The sequence below is a fragment of the Lissotriton helveticus genome, chromosome 12, assembly GCF_964261635.1.
Source record: "Lissotriton helveticus chromosome 12, aLisHel1.1, whole genome shotgun sequence".
NCBI classification, from domain to species: domain Eukaryota; kingdom Metazoa; phylum Chordata; class Amphibia; order Caudata; family Salamandridae; genus Lissotriton; species Lissotriton helveticus.
In genome coordinates this window covers 271,342,243-271,364,650 of record NC_136073.1, presented here as the reverse complement: position 1 = coordinate 271,364,650, position 22,408 = coordinate 271,342,243, and the positions used below count along the sequence as shown (strand labels likewise).

At 48.5% G+C, this 22,408-nt stretch overlaps 1 protein-coding gene across 3 annotated transcripts in view; it reads left to right on the top strand.

The window, feature by feature from the left end:
* The window catches only part of DHODH (dihydroorotate dehydrogenase (quinone)), a 160,281-nt gene that overhangs the window by 104,868 nt on the left and 33,005 nt on the right, over positions 1-22,408 (top strand). For 2 of the 3 annotated variants that reach the window (XM_078669254.1, XM_078669256.1), the window contains one exon: positions 1,657-1,816. In XM_078669254.1, coding sequence (XP_078525380.1) covers positions 1,657-1,816 — 160 coding nt within the window. Of the gene's footprint in view, positions 1-1,656; positions 1,821-22,408 lie in introns of those variants that run through there. The other variant, XM_078669255.1, reaches the window with a different exon arrangement.

The window sequence follows — 22,408 nt, the reverse complement described above, 5'->3', positions numbered from 1 at the left end:
GTCTCAGGTGTCCTAGGGTTCTTTCTTTACTGTGGCTCTGGAAACTGGGCCAAATACATCTCTTGCACACTTGACTGTTAGGGTAGAAAGGGTTAGCAGGCAGGGGCTACTTAGAGAGGGTAGTGTGTTATGTTGAGAAGCAGAAGTTAACAGTCCACCATCAGACACAGTAACCCAGTATCCAGCCCAATGCTCGTATTAGTGAAATAAAATCACATAGCAGAACAAAATCCTACACATATTATTGGCACATCGTGCTACAGTGTACACCTGTGAGATCCTAGCCTAGCTGTACAGTATCTACACCAAGAACTAGTAGCAATAAAAAGATCCTAGCCTTTAATCTTCCTAATGCTCAGGATTATCTTTGAGTCCACAACACAGTCTTAGTCTTTTATTTCAGGTCTTGTGTTATTTGTTTGCTGAAATGCAGTTCAGCCCAGAGATAGTTGGTGTGCCCCTCGTGATCACACATTCAGCACCTCAACTTATAGGCGTGTAATCGCAGGCAAGCAGCTCCAACTTGGATCTTGTCGCTGGGGAAGAACAGCAAGGCTGGCTTTGGCAGTGGTCACAAGTCTTCGGTAGTTGCAGCCTTTTAGGGATTCTCCTCTACAGAGGTGTTAGCAGGCCTTCCAGGTTTCTCAGCATATCGGGACAGTGGCAGAACAGGGACTGAAAATAATTTTAAAAATGTCTTTCAAGCCTTGTAGATGTGCTCTGTATTTCGCAAAGCAGCATACACTTCCTTCTAAAGTTGCTGACCTATTACGTGAGATTATTAGGAAATTTGCAGGACAAAGGTGCCATTTAAAGAGTATGCTGTACTCCTTCTGTAAGCCTGTAGGACGGTGTGATTATGGCAGCATTGGGACCTGCCTAGCTCCCTTGTTCACAAACAGACAGACCTCACCTATGAGTACATGGGCAGGTTTGTAAAAATCCTGACTCTTCCTAGCCCAGTATATCACCCTAGAGCTTCCAATCATTCCTTCGAGGTCAGACAAGAGACTTGAATGCACTTTCTGTGGAAGTAATAAGTATGGTACAAAGCGTACTGCATGTTGATTGCAGAAACAATCAATTTTATAGTAATGTAGGGTATTATTTATTTTTCCCCCCATCAGTTTTTTTTTCGCTCCTACACTTGGCATAGGGTGTTTTCAACTCCCTATGCAAGGCTTGTCACTGGAGGGTTGAGAGGTTACATAATCAGATGCTCTTAATGCAGGACGTTTTCTGGATTAGCAAGTAATCTGCCTGCAAACAATAGGGAGTATTTCGCATGATCTGTACTTATGATTTCCATCCACCTAAGTAGCAAAAAGCCTGAAATAGCTAACGATGTTTAAAAATTCATTACATAACCCTCGAACTTTGCATCAGGGTGTTAAAATGAGAATTAAAGTGACAAAGCTGCTGTTCTCTGCCCTTCTGGGTATTATCACTTGCAATGTTAGTTGAATATTCACCATGGAAACGTCAAACCTATTGACTTTTGTCAATGCTTATTGAATACGTGAGGGATACAGGTATGTAGACAGCCAACTAATTTAATGCTTACCGTTTGTCATTGTTTTATTTTAGTATTTTTCATAAGTGCTTAATCGTGATGAATTCATTCCTTTCATTGTGTTGTTTGTGCATTGCTTTCAGGAAAGGTGCCTATAATTGGCGTTGGTGGAGTCCACAGTGGCCAGGATGCCTTAGAAAAGATAAGAGCTGGAGCATCACTGGTCCAGTTATACACCGCCCTCACATATGAGGGTCCTCCCATTGTGAGCAGAGTAAAACGGGAGTTGGAGGACTTGCTGAAGTAAGTGTGAGATGGGATAACATTTCTGATTGGGAGAATTCATACAAATAGCCAGTCCCAATTACCATAGAGGTAAATTAGTTACATCAATTTCATTTTTGTTTTTATTTTAACTCTTTACAATTGTTTATTACATATAACAAGATCACAGTTCATATGTACAAATAGTATCAACTCTCACAGTAGTGGTATCCATAACATGAGTGTTGGATATATTTATACAGAACATAATCTAAAACACCATTGTACCTTCTGTACACCAACAATACACGTGTGTAAGAACAATTTAAGCATAGTATAATAAACATCTCTATCCGATTCTTTTTCATTCATAATCATTTCCATTGTTCAGTTTCTGCATCACTAGTGATATTGGGGGTTGTTGATTTGTAGTAGTCTTTTTTTTATATAACCATTCCCAGGTAGATTGCCCATTTGATTAGCCAGACATTTTTCCAAAGAGTTGAATCATATCAAAGATATTTATCACAGATTCTCTCCATGTGAAATCAATATAAGCATGTCATCTGCTTTTAGGAGTTGCCTAACAAACTTCTGTATGCCAAAGTTTGCTTTGGTTAGCGCCCTCTATATTGCTTCAGAACTAGTTGTATTAGTTTGAGAGCACTGGCCTTCCAACATTTTCAATTTCAATTCCCATGTCTTAAATTAATTTAATTAGGTCTCCTCCCCTTATATGACATATGACCAACAAAACATGCACATCATTCAGACCAAATTCAGTAGTCCTGTAACCTCCTTTCAGGATCTCTAAAAACTTCAAAAAAAGATGTTCAGTTCTGGAACACTGGATGTGAAGCAGGTATATATTTCTTTCACAAACCACCTTTTTAATTTTTTCGCTTATATATCTAAATAGTGGGTCTCCTGTACAAAAGCTACATCAACCTTGAGCCAGCTTAGATGATCTAGAACTTTACTCCTTTTATTAGGTTGTTCATTCTATTTATAATCCATGGTCTCATCGTGAGAACCCTTTCTCAATCTTCATTTACTTTGTCTCCAAATTCTTAAATATGTCATTGGTTAAAATATATACCAATAATAACATGCTTGGTATAATATTCTTTAAATGTCAGTTCTGCGTTGTAGGATATTTGATGGGCATAAACAGTAGAATATTCTCTGCCATGTTTCGTGGACCCCGGAACACCTTCTTACACAGCTTTGTTTCATAGAAAGCAAGCAGTGTAAGAGTCTCTGTTCATGGATGTAATCATAGGTTTCCATTCCAAATTCCTATTGGGTGTCTTTATTTCCTGAATGTGCATAAAAAGGCTGTAAAATATTAGTAGACGACTGCATTGCAGCAACTGATATACCACCACACTTTGGATTTTGTTTGCAATCTGTGTCCGCTGCACCGCCAAAATGAACTCAAGAATGGACACATCAGCCAACTTAAAAGCATGAGGAATGCAGGCAACCACGTTAAAGATAGTTAAATGCCTTATTATAAGACGGCGGGTCAGGATAAGAGCGGTCTGGGCAGAAGCAATCTGAGTCAGCAGCCATCTTAGCCACCCTAGAGGTCACCTAATGAAAATTATCACATAATTGAATAAGTATAAAAACACAATTTGGTAAACAGGAATTAATGTTATATCTACGCACTGTTCATTTTATATTTGATAAAATACTCCACAATTTACAACAAAATATAGTCCCGGCCTAGACTAATTAAATTCAGAGAATCAACTGATCTACCTCTTATATAGCCAAACTCTCTCTGTGTAATAATAATACAACACTAGTGGTAGTCTAGATACCATGTCTATTTCCTGATTGAATTAATAATCGCGTAAAGACTAACACCTATTACATCCACAATACTGATCTCATGCCAAATATATTATACTTTGAGGTTGCATCCCTCCAGTTCTTTTTGTTTTGCATGTATTATACATTACATATACTTAAAGCCTCCATGCTCTATGTATTGGCTTGCTAACTTTATAGTCTATCACTTATATTTTTTAACCACTTGTCTCTCAATGCTCATCCCTCTCCAACAAACATCAGATTCCTTTTATTTTAGTGTGTTGCATCATGAGCCTCTAGGTTCTTTGCAAACTCAGGAAGAAACCTTAGGGCTTCCATTGTTGTTAACTAGCCAATAATATGGATATTATCAGTTGAAATTATCTCAGAAAAAAAGTAGCAATGAAGCAAATTCCATTAAATGACAACAACGCTCTGCTATTTTGCCCCAGTGATAACACACAACCATACAGCAGTCCGGAATATGTCCGCTCTAGTCTTCTGCAATCAAGTGAGTAACTCGCTGAGTAATTGTACAGTACAAATTTACAGTAAAATTAAGTATTCGCATGAAATATCAGTATTTACTATTTTTTCCTCTAAAATGTATTTAAATCGCACTAAAAGTATTTCATCACAGTTTCTAGAAAAAGTAACCCAAGTTACATATATGCATTTCAAACTTGACTTTGCCTGGTGTTTTTTTCCCCGAGCTGGTGTGACTCCTTTAACTGTCTTCAACCAAGAAACAGGTTCCAGGTTTGTAACTAGTTAGTGTCCAAAGACAAATAGACAAAAGTGGACCTGGGCTCCCTCCGCTTGCTTCCTTTGCCTAGCACTGTTCCTTCCCTTCAATCCCAATTCAGTCTGTTTACTTCTCCGCTCTTCCCTCTATGAGAAGCTTAGTTGTTAGAGAATGACATGTATCAATGCACCGGTATATCTCTCCTCAGGCCTGTCATTTATTTTAATACCATTTGTCTGTGAAGATTCACATTAGGGACGGCAGCCTTCCCAGAGGTTGAACTGTTGAACATTTGTCTTTTTTTCCAATTAAAAGGGCCCAGGGAACCAGTAGTTGAATAGACGGTAGGTCCCAATAAAAATTAAACTAGCTTTCCACTGTAGAATCCAGATTTTAAAAGTTGTTAATCTAGGAAGTCTAGTTTTTTATAAGACACACAGGTGAGTGTTATGCTTCATTTTCTTGCTTTATTTAAAGTGTTTTAAGAGAAAAAATATTAAAACAGAGAAAGAACTACAAAGCTTTGTCCTCTGTAACATAAAACACAACAGTTTCCAGAGCCCTTTACGTGTGGACTACAAGTGATATCTCAGGTGAACAATTAGTCCCTTTTAAGACCATTGCGTGTTAGGTACTCCTCTTTCTTTTTTTTGTCAAAGATATTTTTATTGATTTTTTTAAAACAACTCACGGCACAGTCCGCCCATGTTCCCACACAGGGGTGACCAGATCAAAAGCCTTCAGGCAAAGCGAGCTGAGAAAGAGCCCAAAGATCTAGGTTCACTTATCCCGTTCCCAATGCACAGATCCATTAACAGGTTACAACTTCAAAGAGTAACAGGTGCGCCATTAAGTCTCTCTCAGCATCAACGTCAGTAGCAGAGTACTGAGCTCCTACGGCCCTGGTGAGGAATTTGTGCGCAAATGGGTCCATCGTGGGATAGAGGCTACTGCTCTTAAGTGGATAGGGATCGCCCCTTGGGGCTCAAAAGGGAGACATGAGAGAAGAAACACTAATAGCAACCGTGAGGTAAACAGAGAAACTGAACTCCCTCCACCCCCCCCCACTACCCCCCCCTCTCTCCCCCCCCCCCCCCCCCCCCTCCCGGTGGTGGTGGTGTCCCTGATTAGAGTCGTAGATGTAAGATTACTTAGAGATGTAGAGCCCGAACTGTGGGGGGACAGACCGCTGAGGGTAACCCGCGGGACAGGAAGGTGACCCCACCTAAATTCAAAGTTCTTGAAGTCCTCTCGGAAGATGTCCGACATACGCTCCATACTGAGTAGCTTCCAGGCGGGAATGCCACAGGGACATCGCCGGGGCTTCTTTTTTCTTCCAAGCCGCCGCGATAGTGATTTTGGCAGCCCCTATACAGAGCCACATAATTCTCTTGTCTGCCCTGGTTTTATTTTCCAGCATAGGGTCTCGGACCCCTAAAAGAGTCTCAGCCATGGAGGTCGGTATAGGGTAGCCCAGTAAGTCCTTCACCTGCGCTAGAATTTCTTCCCAAAAGGGTCTAATAGAGGGGCAGTCCCACCAAATGTGTTGAAAGTCGCCCAGGAGTCCACACCCTCGCCAACACCTATCCGATGTCCCTGGGAAGATTTGAGCCAATTTAGAGGGGTACAGGTACCAATCGGTCATAGTCTTTAAGTGTGCCTCCCGAAGATCAGCAGATTGATTAAATTTGAAAATATCGGACTATAAATGTGACCACTTTTCGTCAGTAATGTCTCGTTGGGCCAACCCCTCCCACTGTGTCATGTAACGCGGCCGCGGGGACGCTATGGAGGAAAGCAGGAGCTTGTATAGGAAGGAGATGGCACCCTTCATGCTTGAAGATTTAACCAGGAAGGCTTCAAACTTGGTGAGGGATCGAGTCGTCCCATCCCGTATCTGGGGACCTAGGGCCCAGTGTTGCATCTGAGTGTAGTGGAAGTGCTCGGAGTCTCCTGTCCCATAGTCTCTCTTGCAATTGTCAAATGTGAGGGGATCATAATTGTGAAACAGGTGGGTGAAGGCCAGACAACCGCCCTCCCTCCAGGTATCAAATGGCCCTTCTTGGAGTGCAGGGGGGAAAACCGGGTTGAAATGGATAGGGGTAAAGGGCGAAGGAAAGGAAGACCAGCCTTCCAGTGTCGCCACCGAGTCCCAGACTGTCAAAGTGGTACGAGTCGGGGTGCTAAGGTAGGCGTTCTTGGGCCTGTCCTGCTTCGAACGCCAGATAAGGTCCCAGATCGTTCTGCCCGCCACACTACGGTCCATATGGAGCCAGTGCTTCTCGGATTCCTTCTGGGACCATTCAACGAGAATTCTAAGCTGGGCTGCCCTATAGTAAAGCTGCATGTCGGGAAGACCAGCTCCCCCCTCCCTCTGAGGACATCGAAGCACGTGGAAAGGGAGGCGAGCTCGCCCTCCCTACCAAATAAAGCGCAGGATCATTGTTTTCACCTTACCAAAGAATACCCTGTCCATCTCTATGGGAAGTGACTGGAATAAGTATAACAATCTGGGAAGTAGGGTCATCTTTACGGCGTGGATACGCCCTAACCAAGAGAGGAAAGGTGGCCTCCACCTCCTGAGCTCCGCTTGGCTGCGAGTCAGAATCGGAGGGAAGTTGGCCTCGTACAATTGCTCCACCCTTGGCGTAAGCTGCACTCCCAGGTATTGTAGCGAAGAGGGCGCCCACGCCAAGGGTGACAGTGTTTTGAGGTGACAGGCCTCCATCGGGGAGAGAGTAATATTGAGTATGTAGGTTTTAGTCAGATTGACTTTGAAGCCGGCCACTTTTTCAAAACGGCTCAGTTCTGTCCGTAGGTGTGGGAGAGACGTTCTTGGATTGGATAGGGACAAGAGGACGTCGTCCGCGAAGAGTGATATTTTATGGCATTCACCTGTGAGTATTTAAACAAAGAGATACCATCTGCACATTACTTTAGCGTCTCGAATTTGAGAACTAACAACCAGTATCACTTTGAGTTTGTAAGGTACGCTTTATTCATACCTATTTTATTTCCTTATTTTTCAGTTTTTTTCATCTAAGAAAAACACTATACATATTTATTTACAATTTTACAAAACAACATATATATTCAACAACATTTAGCAATATATAGAGACAGGTTTAATCACATAGAAACAATTTCATCGACAGACATCAATTATTATGAGGTGCCCTATCTTGACACCAAATAACAAAGCTACGTCACTTTTAACTAAATATTTCATCCATAACAAACTAATGCAGGAAAAAAAGTAAGAAATACTCAAAGCAACATCATTCTGAAAGACCACACATGAATTAATTAGTCTAGAGGACTTCCAAGTCAATTGCTTCTAAATAAGCCGACGCGTTTCGAACCCTGTCACGTCAATTCTCGGGTTCTCATCAGGGCTCTGTTTTTTACTTGTCTGTAAAATATACATAAAAAACGACATTGTTTTAGTTCACTATTCTTCCTAATAGTATCCCATGTATTTGCTTATCTCATTCTAATTTCACCTGTTATTCAGCCAAAACTCGTTCACAGATTCGCTTTATTTTCACAGAGGTAAAGGTGTCCTTCTACTCTGCTGCCTACAAAAGAAGTGTGAGATACCATCACTCTGTGTAGGGACTATCAGCTAAGTGTCCCAGGTGCCAAAGCTTTTTCTTGGACATACCTGCCTTTGATGTCTTTTGCACAGGCAGCCCTCTTAATGCGTGTGCTAGCACCTTCTGTTTTCTTTTTTCTGAAATTTTCTTCCTGAAAGTGCCAAATAATATATTGAGTGTCTTATCGGAATTTAACGTTCCTAGCACGGTCACGCTGGTCAAAGCATACCTGTGTATTCTTTACTCGGTGCTCAATGGTCCTTTCGTAGTTATTCAGCCCGTTTAAATAATCTTTTCAGCAATGGGCCGCTAGTTTTACCAACTCCTGGGTTAAAAACAAGGCGGAATAGTTTTTAGAGAAAATGGTCTTGTTTGTGGACAAATTACATTTTACTCGTACTTGTCTTGATCGCGGTGCTTACCAGGTGGTAAATTCATGGTAGCCGCCAAGTCTTCATATTGTTCAGCGCGCGCTTGTCAGCGTCTTTTTCAGGGGGCCATTGTGACTACTGGGTCTCTGTTAAGAGGATATTCTTTTTTAGATAAACCGGTCTACGCATCATGAATTTTCAAATAGATTTTTCATTTTAGAGTAAAGTCTGGCAGCAGCTTACCTATTTCTTCAGCTAACTGGGACTCTCTGAATCTTTCTCTGGGCACGGCGGCCATCTTTTAGTGTCTATTTATACTCACAGATTTACTATCATATGTGTCGGCCATCTTTAAACGTGGTCCATTAAACATGATTTATGCAAAAGGGAGGTTCAAACTGACACAGTCTACGCTTACAGTCGTGAAACTTCAGACAGGGCATTGAGGCCACTCATTGCGCTGTCGAACTTCAGGATTAAATACGCTTCTTTCTTCAAAAGTGTTTTTTCGACATCCGCAGAACTTTGTTGGTGGTTTATTGTGAACAATACTGTCCACTTAAACTCATTATCCCCATGCTGTTTTTCCAGAAAATGGTCCACCATTGGGGCAGTTGTAACTTTATTCTTAATGCGGGATCGATGTTGGGTAATACGTGTATTCACTTGCTGATTTGTTTTGCCGATGTATAGTTTCAAACAAGGGCACACGATTGCGTACACAACATTGCGTGTTCGACAATTCGTGAAACCCATATGCTTCCATTTGACATTTCTGCGTTGAAATTCTTTGCCCTCAATTGTATTCACACATGAGATGCAATTACCGCACTTATGGTGCCCTTCAATCGCTTTCATGCCCCATTGTGACAATAAGTCACTTTTTGGTTTGGGCAAGGCTATATCTGCTCGCACCACTTCTTGGCCAATACTCTTGTTCTTTTTATATGCAAATAGCGGACGAGGAAAGGGGCATTCTAGATTCTCCAAAAGATGCCAGTTTTTTAGGACCATTTGTCTCGGCTTATGGGTGTCTGGACCGAAGGTAGTCACACATACCATTCGGTCTAATGGCTTCTTGCCCTTTGTTTCTAGTAAACACTCGCGCGGTGTATAGCGTGCTCTCTTGTAGGAGTGCTTAACCACTTGGCTGCTAAGGCTTTTCCCCTCCTGTGCTGATTTATTGAAAACCCCATTATACATGACGAGTTCACCTTGTCATGAGCACAGCTCCAGTGTGCCTCATGACGAGCTCACCTTGTCATGAGCGCTCAAGAGGTTAAGCAACTATCTGAAAGAAACAGGTTAGTATTAGATTCCTTACCTTAGAATATCCCCAGGCGTCAGTCTGGATCCGGAAACTTTTGCGTAGCAGTACCCCTGCGCGTCGGTAGGCGTCGTCTGCAGGCGTCCCCTGCGGCTCCGCGTCGTCGGCGTCGTGCGCCGTGATGACGTCGCTGGAGTATATAGACGCCGCCTCCGCGCGCTGACGTCAGTTCTTCTTTTTTCCGCGCCAGTTAGCGCAGATCCGAAGAGCAGTACTCCGGTCTTTTGACCAAGTGTTTGTTAAAACTTATTCTTTCTCGGTGCCGGTAGGATGCCTGGGTTTAAGAGCTGCGACGAGTGCGACCGCATGATGTCGGTCACCGACCACCATCGACTCTGCCTCCGGTGTCTGGGCGCGGACCACGACGTGGAGTCCTGCGTCGACTGTCGGGCCTTGACTGGAAAAGCTAGGCGGGAGCGGTCCCGCAAGCTTCTCGAGCTCCGAGTGTCGGCCCCGCGTCGAGAGCGGTCCCGGTCCGGTCGGAGGTCGAGGGAGCGGTCGAGGGAACGATCGCGGAGCCGCCATGGGTGCTCCGGGAGTCGCCACCATTCCTCCGGTTCGTCAGGTAAGCACAAGAAGTCGGGGCGTCGCCATCGCACCCCCGACTCCCCCCGACGCCCGCGTGCTGCGGCCGGGGGCTCGGGTGATCCCACCCCCGCGGGCCCGCGTGGGTCGCCGACGCCGTCTACCACATACCCGTCGGTCCCTGGGGAAGGCGCGTCGCGTGAGGAGATCGAGGCCTTCCTCATTGCTATGAGGGGGAGGTCTCCTCCGGCGGGGCCTTCGGCGCCTGCGGGGCCGTCGGTTCCGTCTGGGGGCCCGAGCGGTTCGGGTGCTTCTGCCCCGACGCCGCCGGTGGCTCCGGTCCCGGCGCCGCTGGGTCCCTCAGGTTCGTCGCCGGCTGGTCTCCCGGCCTCTCCGGCGTCGGTTCCTTTGGGCCAACCCGTGGTACCGCCCCCGCGTGGTGCGGCGACTCCGCCGTCGGCTCCGGCCGGCGTCGGGTCCCCGGCGCCGCGCGGCGCCACCCCCCTTTCCTCCCCGACTCCGGACACGGAGTCGGACCGGCGTCGGCCGACGCCGGATCCGACGCCGATGGGGCCCGTTGACCCCGATGTCTATATCGTCGACCCAGAATATGGGTATGATGAGGATGAGTATGGAGAGGGTTGGGAGGGGTCTGAGGACCCTTTATCCCGTGCCTGCCAGTATGATGTGGACTGGGTAGGTGATCTGGGTGATGCCAGTGGCCTGGACGAGTCGCCCAACCCTGGGTTTGTCTCCCCGTCCCCTGTGGCGTCTGAGGCAGGTGCTGCCTATTCAGTGGTCCTGATGAGGGCTGCCAAGGCCTTACACCTTGAGCTCCCTGTCGCGAAGGTCAAACCGAACATTCTGACCGAAGTGCTTAAACCGCAGTCATGCCCCCAGGAGCCTCTGCTGCCGTTTAATGAGGCCCTGACGGATGTCCTTTTGGGCACCTGGTCCAGGCCCGCTTCCGGTGCACCGGGTGACCGGAATGTGGCAAGGCGTCACCGTCCATGCTCGGATGACCCTGCCTTTTTATCCACCCATCCCTCCCCGGAGAGTCTGGTGATCCAGGCCTCCACTTCGCAGTCCGCATTTCCTTCGGCTCCGCCCGATCGGGAATCAAAGCGGTATGACCAGTTTGGTAAAAAGGTCTTTTCCTCTTTGAGCGCTGGACTGCGGTCTTGTAATACCGCGTGCCTCTTGGGCCGCTACACCCACTCCCTGTGGGACACGGTCGAAGAGTGTTTGCCGCAATGCCCCCAGGAAGTGCGGGACAAGCTTACCCGGGCCTTAGTTGAAGGTCGGGATGCGGCGCGGTACTCGATCCGTTGTGGTCTGGACACGACCGACTCCCTGGGACGGGCCATGTCCACGACGGTGGCGATTCGTCGCCATGCTTGGCTGAGATCTGCCAACTTCTCGCCAGACGTCCAAAGTACACTCATGGACATGCCATTTGATGGCAGTCGCCTGTTTGGTGACAAAGCGGACCACGCGCTGGAGCGCTTCAAGGACTCCAGGGTCACGGCCAAGTCCTTGGGTCTTTCGGCCCAGCGCCAGCAGACGGGTTCGTTTCGCCCCTTTCGTGGCCAAGGGAGGGGCGGTCCCACACGTGCTGCCAGCCACGCGCCGCAGAACGCTCCCCAGCGCGGTGGCGGCCGTGGTTTCCGCCGTGGTGGCGGTAGAGGCCAGCGGCGAGGTCAGTCCACGCCTCCCCCCGCTGCTGCATCCAAGCCTTCCTAGTCCGAGCTTTCGGGCTCACGTGACGCCAGTGGGTGGCAGGGTTCGCCATCACCACTCCCGCTGGCGCAAGATAACATCGGACAGGTGGGTGCTGCAGCTCGTTCGGAGGGGCTACGCCCTCCCCTTCGAGTCCACTCCTCCAGCCATGCCACCGCAGAACCACCGTGTGTCGGGGGACCACTTGACACTTCTGCAGGAGGAAGTTACGGCCCTCTTGGCCAAGGGGGCCATCGAGCGCGTTCCTGGGCCAGAAGTAGGGTGTGGTTGCTACTCCCACTACTTTCTGGTGCCCAAGAAGGACAAAGGAGGCCTGCGTCCTATCTTGGACCTACGGAACGTCAACGGCTTCCTCCGGAAGGAGAAGTTCAAGATGTTGACTTTGGCTCAGGTCTTGGCTGCTCTAGACCCACAAGACTGGATGGTAGCGTTGGACTTGCAGGATGCGTATTTTCACATCCCCGTCCTGCCGGCCCACCGGCGTTACCTGCGGTTCACGGTAGGCCACGAGCACTTTCAGTTTATCGTGCTCCCATTCGGCCTTACCAGCGCCCCACGGGTGTTCACGAAAGTGATGGCGGTGGTCGCAGCTCATCTGCGCCGGTTAGGGGTTTCAGTCTTCCCCTACCTCGACGACTGGTTGTTGAAGGCGGGCTCGCCCCAGACAGTCGTCCACCACCTTCAGATGACGGCAGACCTCCTGCACAAGCTGGGGTTTTCCATCAATGTGCCGAAATCACACCTGTGTCCCTCTCAAAAGCTCCTTTTCATCGGAGCGGTTCTCGACTCGGCGCAGTTTCGGGTTTATCCCCCGGAACGGCGGGTCCGGGATATTCAGGCTCTGATTCCCATCTTTCAGCCGTTATCCCGGGTTTCGGTCAGGTTGACGCTGCGGCTTCTGGGGCTGATGGCCTCCTGCATCCTACTGGTGCATCACGCCAGGCGGCGGATGCGGGCTCTGCAGTGGGACCTGAAGTTTCAGTGGGCCCAGCATCAGGGCAACCTATCCGACCATGTCCTGATCTCGGAGGGCACTGCGAGACAGTTGCAGTGGTGGCTTACGGACCGCGATTGGGTCAGAGGCAGATCCCTCTCCCTTCCCCAACCGGAGCACGTGGTTGTGACAGATGCGTCCCTCCAGGGCTGGGGTGGCCACTTGGGAGAGGCGGAGATCAGAGGCATCTGGTCTCCGGCGGAGTCCCGGCTCCATATCAACATGTTGGAGCTACGGGCGATTCGCCTAGCACTGAAGGCATTCCTCCCCTTTGTCAACGGGAGTGTAGTGCAGGTGTTCACGGACAACACCACCGCCATGTGGTACTGCAACAAACAGGGCGGTGTGGGGTCGTGGACCCTTTGCCAGGAGGCTCTGCGTCTCTGGCAATGGCTGGAACGTCAGGGCGTGACTCTGACGGTTCAACACCTGGCAGGTTCTCTGAACGCCAGGGCGGACGAACTCAGCCGTCGGTGCTCGGTGGATCACGAATGGCGTCTGAACTCGGACGTGGCGAGAGGCCTCTTTCAGCAATGGGGAGAGCCTTGGTTAGATCTATTCGCCACAGAAGAGAACGCGCAATGTCATCAGTTCTGCGCGTTGGAGTTTCCAAGACGGCACTCGCTCGGCGACGCCTTTCGGCGCGAGTGGAGCTGCGGTCTGTTGTACGCCTTTCCGCCTATACCACTTCTGCCCAGAGTGCTGAAGAAGATCAGGCGCGACCGGGCCCAAGTTATCCTTGTGGCTCCGGACTGGGCTCGAAGGTACTGGTATCCCGAGCTACTCAGCATGACAGTCGGTCCCTCGATCCGCCTGCCCCTTCAGGAGGACCTTCTGTCGCAGCAGCAGGGGACGGTCCTCCACCCGAACCTGTCCAGTCTCCACCTCCATGCGTGGAGATTGAGCGGCGACAGTTGAGGCCATTTGACTTGCCTCCTGAAGTCTGTGATGTTATTCTGGCAGCCAGGCGTCCCTCCACAAAGTCGGTATACGCCTGCCGGTGGAACAGATTTGTGGCATGGTGCACAGCAAAGGCTGTGGACCCCCTTTCTGCCCCTCTGTCTGAGGTTCTCCTCTTCCTTCTTTCCCTTGCCCAGCAGGGCTCTGCTCTGGGCACTGTCAAGGGCTATCTTTCTGCCCTTTCCGCCTTCTTAAGGCTACCTGATCAGCCATCTTTATTCAAGTCCCCTATTGTCTTACGATTCTTGAAAGGCATCACGCACATGTATCCACCTGCTCCGTTCGTGATGCCTCAGTGGGACTTGAACCTGGTTCTGACTTTCCTGATGTGTGCTCCCTTTGAGCCTCTTCATTCCTGTCCTCTCCGTCTTCTCACTTTAAAGACGGCCTTCCTGGTTGCCATCACCTCTGCCAGGAGAGTGAGTGAGCTCCAGGCCCTTTCTGTTAAACCTCCTTTCTTGTCTGTTCATCCTGACAAGGTGGTTCTTCGGACTAGACCTTCTTTCCTGCCCAAGGTAGTCTCTGCTTTTCACATTGGGCAGTCCATCACCTTGCCCTCCTTCTTCCCGCCTCCGCATCCTTCAAAGGATGAAGAGCGGCTCCATCGTCTGGACCCAAAACGTGCGCTTTCATTTTACATGGATCGCACACGCCAGTTCCGGGTGGATGACCAACTGTTTGTTGGCTACGTGGGTGAGAAGAAGGGAAGGGCGGTACAGAAGCGCACCATCTCTCGGTGGGTCGTCCTGTGCATCAAAGCATGTTACTCTTTGGCTCGGAAGGAGCCTCCTGTTGGGCTGAGGGCCCATTCCACTCGGGCTACGGCGGCTACTACTGCCCTGGGCCGGGGAGTCCCTTTGCAGGACATTTGCCAGGCGGCTACGTGGGCCTCGCTGCACACCTTTGCGAGGCACTACTGCCTGGACAGTCAAGTCCGGAGGGATGGCTTCTTTGGCCGTTCGGTCCTCCAGGACTTTCTGGTGTAGGTTGTATTGGTTCGCAGACCCACCACCGGGGTTGGTATTGCTGGGGTATCTATTCTAAGGTAAGGAATCTAATACTAACCTGTTTCTTTCAGATGAACAAGTTACTTACCTTCGGTAACGATATATCTGTAAGAAACAGTAGTTAGTATTAGATTCCTTACCGCCCCGCCCATCCTCCCCGTTCTGCGAACTGATACCTAGGGTTAAGGACATCCCTTTCAGGGCCCTAGTTTCAAATGGCACCAGTGTTAGTTCTCGCATGGCTCTGCGTGTTCTGGCGCGGAAAAGCTGTGTGCAAAGAACTGACGTCAGCGCGCGGAGGCGGCGTCTATATACTCCAGCGACGTCATCACGGCGCACGACGCCGACGACGCGGAGCCGCAGGGGACGCCTGCAGACGACGCCTACCGACGCGCAGGGGTACTGCTACGCAAAAGTTTCCGGATCCAGACTGACGCCTGGGGATATTCTAAGGTAAGGAATCTAATACTAACTACTGTTTCTTACAGATATATCGTTACCGAAGGTAAGTAACTTGTTCTTTTAGAATAACCTCTCTTGCATTTCGTCACAAAATCTTTGTGCATGTTGTTCAAAATCAGCCATTTCAGTGCAGTTTCTTCGTATCCGGAGCAGTTGGCCAAACGGCAAGTTAGCTTTTAAACTCCTTGGGTGTGCGCTCCGATTGTGTAAGATTGTATTTCTATCTGTTGTTTTCTTAAACAGAGAAGATTTCAAAACCCCTTCATTGCAAGTTACTTCGACATCCAAAAATGTCATTTTAACACAGCTAGACTCGATAGAAAATTTGATATCTTAATGCGTCGCATTAAGCCACATGTGGAACTCCATTAGTTCAGTGTGGCTCCCCTGCCACAGGAGCCACACGTCGTCAATGTATCAGTACCATTGTTTTATATGGTTTACATATGGATTGTTGTTATCAATGAATATTTTTTCATACTCTGCCATGAACAGCACTGCCATCTCCGGGGCATAATTGCATCCCATCGCGGTGCCCTTTATTTGCATAAAAAACTGTTTGTTAAATCTGAAGTAGTTCTTTTTTAATGCCACCTCCGCTAGCTTAAGAATGAATGTTGTAGGGACCCTATGGGGCCTTTCTCTTGCCTCTAGGTAAAGCTCCATAACCTCTATCGCTTCGTCCTGAGGTATCTGGGTATATAAGGACGTAACGTCCATTGTTACCATAATTTGACATTCAGGATCAAACTTGGTTCCCTCAACTTTGATCAAAAAGTCTGTCGTGTCTCTCAGGAACGATTTCACATTCTTAATATGTGGCTTTAGAAAAAAGTCCACATATTTAGCAATTGGCTCCATGCAAGAGTCACACCCAGAGACGATAGGCCGTCCTGGGGGATCTCTTAAGTTTTTATGGATTTTCGGGAGGAAATATAAAATAGGAGTCCTCTGGAATTTTTTCACCAAGAACTCACTTTCTTTGAGGCCCACATATCCTTCTTCTCTCCCCTGACTGATGATTTCTGCAATAATCCCTTGTATTTCTTTAACTGGATCTCCTTTTAGTTTCCTATACCAGACTTGATTTTCAACTTGAGAGAGTGCTTCTGCCATGTATTTGTCCCTAGGCCAGAGCACTACCGCACCGCCTTTGTCGGCTTGTTTGACCACAATTGTGGAATCTTCTTTAAGATTTTTAAGCGCCGCTCTTTGCCCAGAACTAATGTTTTGTTGTACATATTTTTTGCTCTTTTCTAGTTTGTTTAATGACGACAACATTGTTTGTTCAAAGGCATACACCTGTTTGGGAATGCTCTGGCTCGGAACAAAGTTTGACCTATTGCGTAGACCCGTTGGGGATAATGAGTTTAAGTGGACAGTATTGTTCACAATAAACCACCAACAAAGTTCTGCGGATGTCGAAAAAACACTTTTGAAGAAAGAAGCGTATTTAATCTTGAAGTTCGACAGCGCAATGAGTGGCCTCAATGCCCTGTCTGAAGTTTCACGACTGTAAGCGTAGACTGTGTCAGTTTGAACCTCCCTTTTGCATAAATCATGTTTAATGGACCACGTTTAAAGATGGCCGACACATATGATAGTAAATCTGTGAGTATAAATAGACACTAAAAGATGGCCGCCGTGCCCAGAGAAAGATTCAGAGAGTCCCAGTTAGCTGAAGAAATAGGTAAGCTGCTGCCAGACTTTACTCTAAAATGAAAAATCTTTTTGAAAACTCATGATGCGTAGACCCGTTTATCTAAAATAGAATATCCTCTTAACAGAGACCCAGTAGTCACAATGGCCCCCTGAAAAAGACACTGACAAGCGCGCGCTGAACAATACGAAGACTTTGCGGCTACCGTGAATTTACCGCCTGGTAAGCACCGCGATCAAGACAAGTAAGAGTAAAATGTAATTTGTCCACAAACAAGACCATTTTCTCTAAAAACTATTCCGCCTTGTTTTTAACCCAGGAGTTGGTAAAACTAGCGGCCCATTGCTGAAATGATTATTTAAACGGGTTGAATAACTACGAAAGGACCATTGAGCACCGAGTAAAGAATAAACAGGTATGCTTTGACCAGCGTGACTGTGCTAGGAACGTTAAATTCCGATAAGACACTCAATATATTATTTGGCACTTTCAGGAAGAAAATTTCAGAAAAAAGAAAACAGAAGGTGCTAGCACACACATTAAGAGGGCTGCCTGTGCAAAAGACATCAAAGGCAGGTATGTCCAAGAAAAAGCTTTGGCACAAGGGACACTTAGCTGATAGTCCCTACACAGAGTGATGGTATCTCACACTTCTTTTGTAGGCAGCAGAGTAGAAGGACACCTTTACCTCTGTGAAAATAAAGCGAATCTGTGAACGAGTTTTGGCTGAATAACAGGTGAAATTAGAATGAGATAAGCAAATACATGGGATACTATTAGGAAGAATAGTGAACTAAAACAATGTTGTTTTTTATGTATATTTTACAGACAAGTAAAAAACAGAGCCCTGATGAGAACCCGAGAATTGACGTGACAGGGTTCGAAACGCGTCGGCTTATTTAGAAGCAATTGACTTGGAAGTCCTCTAGACTAATTAATTCATGTGTGGTCTTTCAGAATGATGTTGCTTTGAGTATTTCTTACTTTTTTCCCTGCATTAGTTTGTTATGGATTAAATATTTAGTTAAAAGTGACGTAGCTTTGTTATTTGGTGTCAAGATAGGGCACCTCATAATAATTGATGTCTCTCGATGAAATTGTTTCTATGTGATGAAAACTGTCTCTATATATTGCTAAATGTTGTTGAATATATATGTTGTTTTGTAAAATTGTAAATAAATATGTATAGTGTTTTTCTTAGATGAAAAAAAACTGAAAAATAAGGAAATAAAATAGGTATGAATAAAGCGTACCTTACAAACTCAGTGATACCGGTTTGTAGTTCTCAAATTCGAGACGTTAAAGTAATGTGCAGATGGTATCTCTTTGTTTAAATATTCAATAATGGTCCATCCACCTGCACGTCCCAGGACCTAACTCCCTATATTGAAAAAATTCACCTGTGAATGGCAGGCCCTCAATTCCTGGGTGTTCCCTGACGGCGATAGCCAAAGGCTCTATACTAAGGGCAAACAACAAGGGGGATAGGGGACACCCTTGCCTAGTGCCCCGGGAGTGATAGAAGGGAGTAGACTGGACGCCATTCACTGAGACTCTAGATCTCGGGAGTTTATAATTGGCTTGGAGCATTTGTATAAATGTGGGGGAGAAGCCAAACGCCCGGAGCGTGGCCATAAGGAACCTCCAATCAACACGATCGAAGGCTTTTTCCGCATCGAGCCCGACAAGGATGGCAGGGATTTTAAATCTGTTAGCTTTTTCAATGAGTTGAATGATGCGCCGTGTGTTGTCGTGTGTTTGCCGTCCCGCTATAAAACCTGACTGGTCTGGGTGGATAATGAGCGGCATAAGGTCGTGTAGTTGTGTTGCTAGGATCGAAGAGTCGAGCTTGGCGTCAATGTTTAAAAGAGCGATAGGCCTGTAGGAGGCACAGAGCGTGAGGTCTTTCCCCGCCTTAGGGATCACCGATATCACCGCTTCAGCCATAGATATCGCCGTGTCCCCATCGGAGGCCATTTGGTTGAACAGCCGGACCAGGTGGCGACCAAGGTCGGCTGCGAAAGTTTTATAAAAAAGTGCAGTGTATCCATCGGTGCCCGGTGCCTTGTGGGGTTTCAAAGCTTTGATAGCGGAAAGCACCTCTTCTATTGTGATCGGAGCCATTAAGTCATCATTCCAGGCCTGGGAGACCTGTGGAATAGGCAGGTGACGAAGACAGTCTCGCTGAGCGTCAGGGTCTAAAACGTCTGCAGAGTACAGTGCTTTATAAAAGTCCCCAAACAGATTAGCTTTGTCTTCGTCTTTGTGGGATAGCGCCCCCGAGGGGTCCCGGATACCACCCATGTACTCCCATTCTCGTTTGTCGCGCAGTTGCCTCGCTAGGTGTTTCCCTATTTTATTGCCTTGAGTGTAGGTTAGATTCCTTAGTTTAAGGAGAGTGAATTCAGCTCGGTTATTATAAATAGCCCGCAGCTTGCCTCTGACGGCTGTGAGGCTGCAAAGTGTCTGTCTGGTGGGTGTAAGTTTGTGGGCCTGTTCGACAGATGTCAGTTCCTCCTCTAACAGTTCCCTTTCCTTTGCTCTCTGCTTGTTTAGGGCGGAGTTCAGCGCTATATACTTGCCCCGGAGTACAGCTTTAAGGGTGTCCCAATTATTATATTCAGAGGTGTCTTCCGGGTTATTTTGCTCATAAAAGTCCCTTATAGTCTCCCGAAGGAGGGTACACGATTCCTTGTCCCGCGCTAAGGATGCTGGGAAATACCACCGGGCCGGTGAGGGAGCATTACCAAGCCAGGTCATGCAGATTGAGTACAAGCCGTGGTCGGACACGGAGATGGGGAATATCTTAGCCTCCCTTAGCCCGCCCTGTAGAGACTGGCTGGCGAAGATGTAATCGAGCCTAGAGTAGGAGTGCTGTACGTGGTAGAAAAAGGAATAGTCTTTGGTGTGTGGGTAGAGGGCGCGCCAGGTGTCCAGCAGTCCCATGTCGTGAATGAGCCCCTGAGTGTAGGATGGAAGGAGCCCAGGCCAGAGCGGTTAGTGTGCGTGCTGTCGAGGGAGGGGTGCCAAACCAAGTTGAAATCCCCCAGTAGAAACAAAGGGCCCTCAGCAAAGTCCGTCACTTTACCCAAGAGAGTGTGTAGAAGTCTCTCTGGCCACTGTTGGGTGCGTAAAGCGTAACAAAGGTGCACAGCTTCCCCTTCAGCCGCCCCTTGACCATCAGCCATCGACCGTCTTTGTCATTAAGTATGCCCATTGGTTGAAAGTGAGTGGAAGATCGGAATAGGAGTGCCACCCCCTTGTGCTTGGAAGGAGCGGAGGACTTATAAATAAGCGGGTACATTTTATGTTTCAGACGGAAGTCCTCAGTTTTCATTAGGTGAGTTTCTTGAAGTGCAAGTATGTCTATATGGTGGTCCGTGACGTACTTCCAGACTTTCTGCCTCTTCTGGGGGGAGTTGAGCCCCCTAACATTCCAAGTACCTATTGTAATAGGCATTGCAACAAGGAACCCAGGTTATCTATGTGGAATTGGGTACACAGGCCCTCAGGCACACCTCTCACGTCGTGACTCTCCCCACCTCTCCCCAGGGGCCAACCATCCAGTGCCATATCCGTCCAACCCCTCGTGCTGCAGTGAAAGGCTCTGCGACTTCCCAGCCAGTCCATCTTCCCCCCATCATTCTGCCCATGTGGATCATCCCGCACAGATGAAAGTGGGTTGCCACCACCGATTCCCCTCCTCCCTCTTCCCCCGAACTAGAAACCCTCCCCCCCACACCCCCACCAACTCTCTCACCCACCCCGCAATCCCCCCCAGAACTGTCCCTCATAACTTTCCCCGTAGTCATGGAAGTTCAACGTGGAGGAGCGCGGCAACAGTAGCCCCCATGGCCCCCCGACCCCCCCCCCTTTTGCGACTTTGATGCATTAAATCAACCCCCAAACCTCATTCTGTCAGTCCGAGCTCGTCGTGTCTTTGACCACCTCCTGGATAGCCGCAGCCTGTTCGAGGGCTACTGTATCAGGGTCTATTTTGAGGCCTTTCTTGGGGTGGCGTAGTCTCCTTACTTGCTGCCATCCATCAGCTTGCGATGAGGAGGGACCCTCGTATCGCCGCCTCTGCGACAGTCCTCCAGGCGGCTCATCCTCCTCCGTGTCGATGCCCAGCAGGGTGCAAGTGTCACGGAAGGATCTCATCTGGTGCAGGGCACCCTGCCATTTGAAGATTATTCGAAAAGGGTGGCCCCATGAATATGGTATCCCTTTCTCGTGGAGAAAGGTCGTGACAGTTCGGAAGGATTTCCGCTTCTGGAGCGTGATGGCCGAGAGGTCCTGAAATAAGGCCACCGAATGGCCTCGGAAGATGAGATGTTGCTTCTGACGCGCCTCCCTCAGGATACGTTCTTTCAGCGGGAAATCGGGAAGAAAAGCCAGAATGTCTGGTGGAGGGGCAGGGGCCCTTCTGTTCTGACCCACTCTGTGCGCCCGGTCTATGCGGACCTCGAAGTTGGCTGGTTCCCCAAGGATCTCCCTGAAGAGCTCTTGTAGGTTGTATGACACGCTGTTCCCCTCGGCTTTTAAAGGAACTCCCCGCACGTGGATGTTGTTCCTCCGGGAACGGTTTTCAAGGTCCTCCGCGTGCGCCTGAAGATCTACCTGCTGTTCCCGGAGCTGGAATACCTCTTGCCGAAAGAATTCGACCTCTTCGCTGGGTGCCTAGTCTGCGGTCTCCACTGCCGCCACTCGTTCACCCAGTCCATCCACGTCTCTGCGCAGTTCTCGTTGTTCCCCAGCCAGATCCTGTTTCAAGGTCGTGAAGTCGTCCCGTAGGGTATTGAATAGGGTTTCCAGGAACGCCTTTGTGATTGGGGCATTCCCGTCATCCTGCGGTGCAGTAGTGGCCTGGGTGGTAGGCGACGGGGGCGTGCGGGCCTTATCTCCCTTCGTGGCGCTCTTGGCCAGCATGTCTGGTATTGTGCGGCCTGCCCTGCGGCCCGCGTTTGCCATAACCCCCGTTCACCGGGGTGGGGCGGGAGGGCTCCTCAGGAAGAACGTTTCCCAGGGTCCCAGCGAGAGAAGCCAGGAGCTAGTGAGTGCAGGAGCGACGCCCGGGAGGGACTATTTCAGCCAGTTCAAGATGGTGCTGAGCAGCGGGGTAGTAGCAGAGGCGGCCTCCACTCTCCACCAGGTCCGGTGTGTCTCAGGGTGCTACGTGTGTCTGCAGGCGGCGGGAGTTGGAGGGGCTGTTGTATCAGGTACTCGTGCGTCTCCCCCTCTTATGGTGCTGGCCTCTCCAGGTGTCGGGGCCGAGTCTTTGTTACCAGCACAGCCGGGCCAGACCCGGCAGGGTCAGTTCACTAATGGCGGGACACCAGGCAAGGCGCAGCTCACTCAGATGCCCAGAGTCAATCTCTGTGGTTGCTGCTGTGTAGGCCCGGGGCCGGAATCTCTGGTGTCCG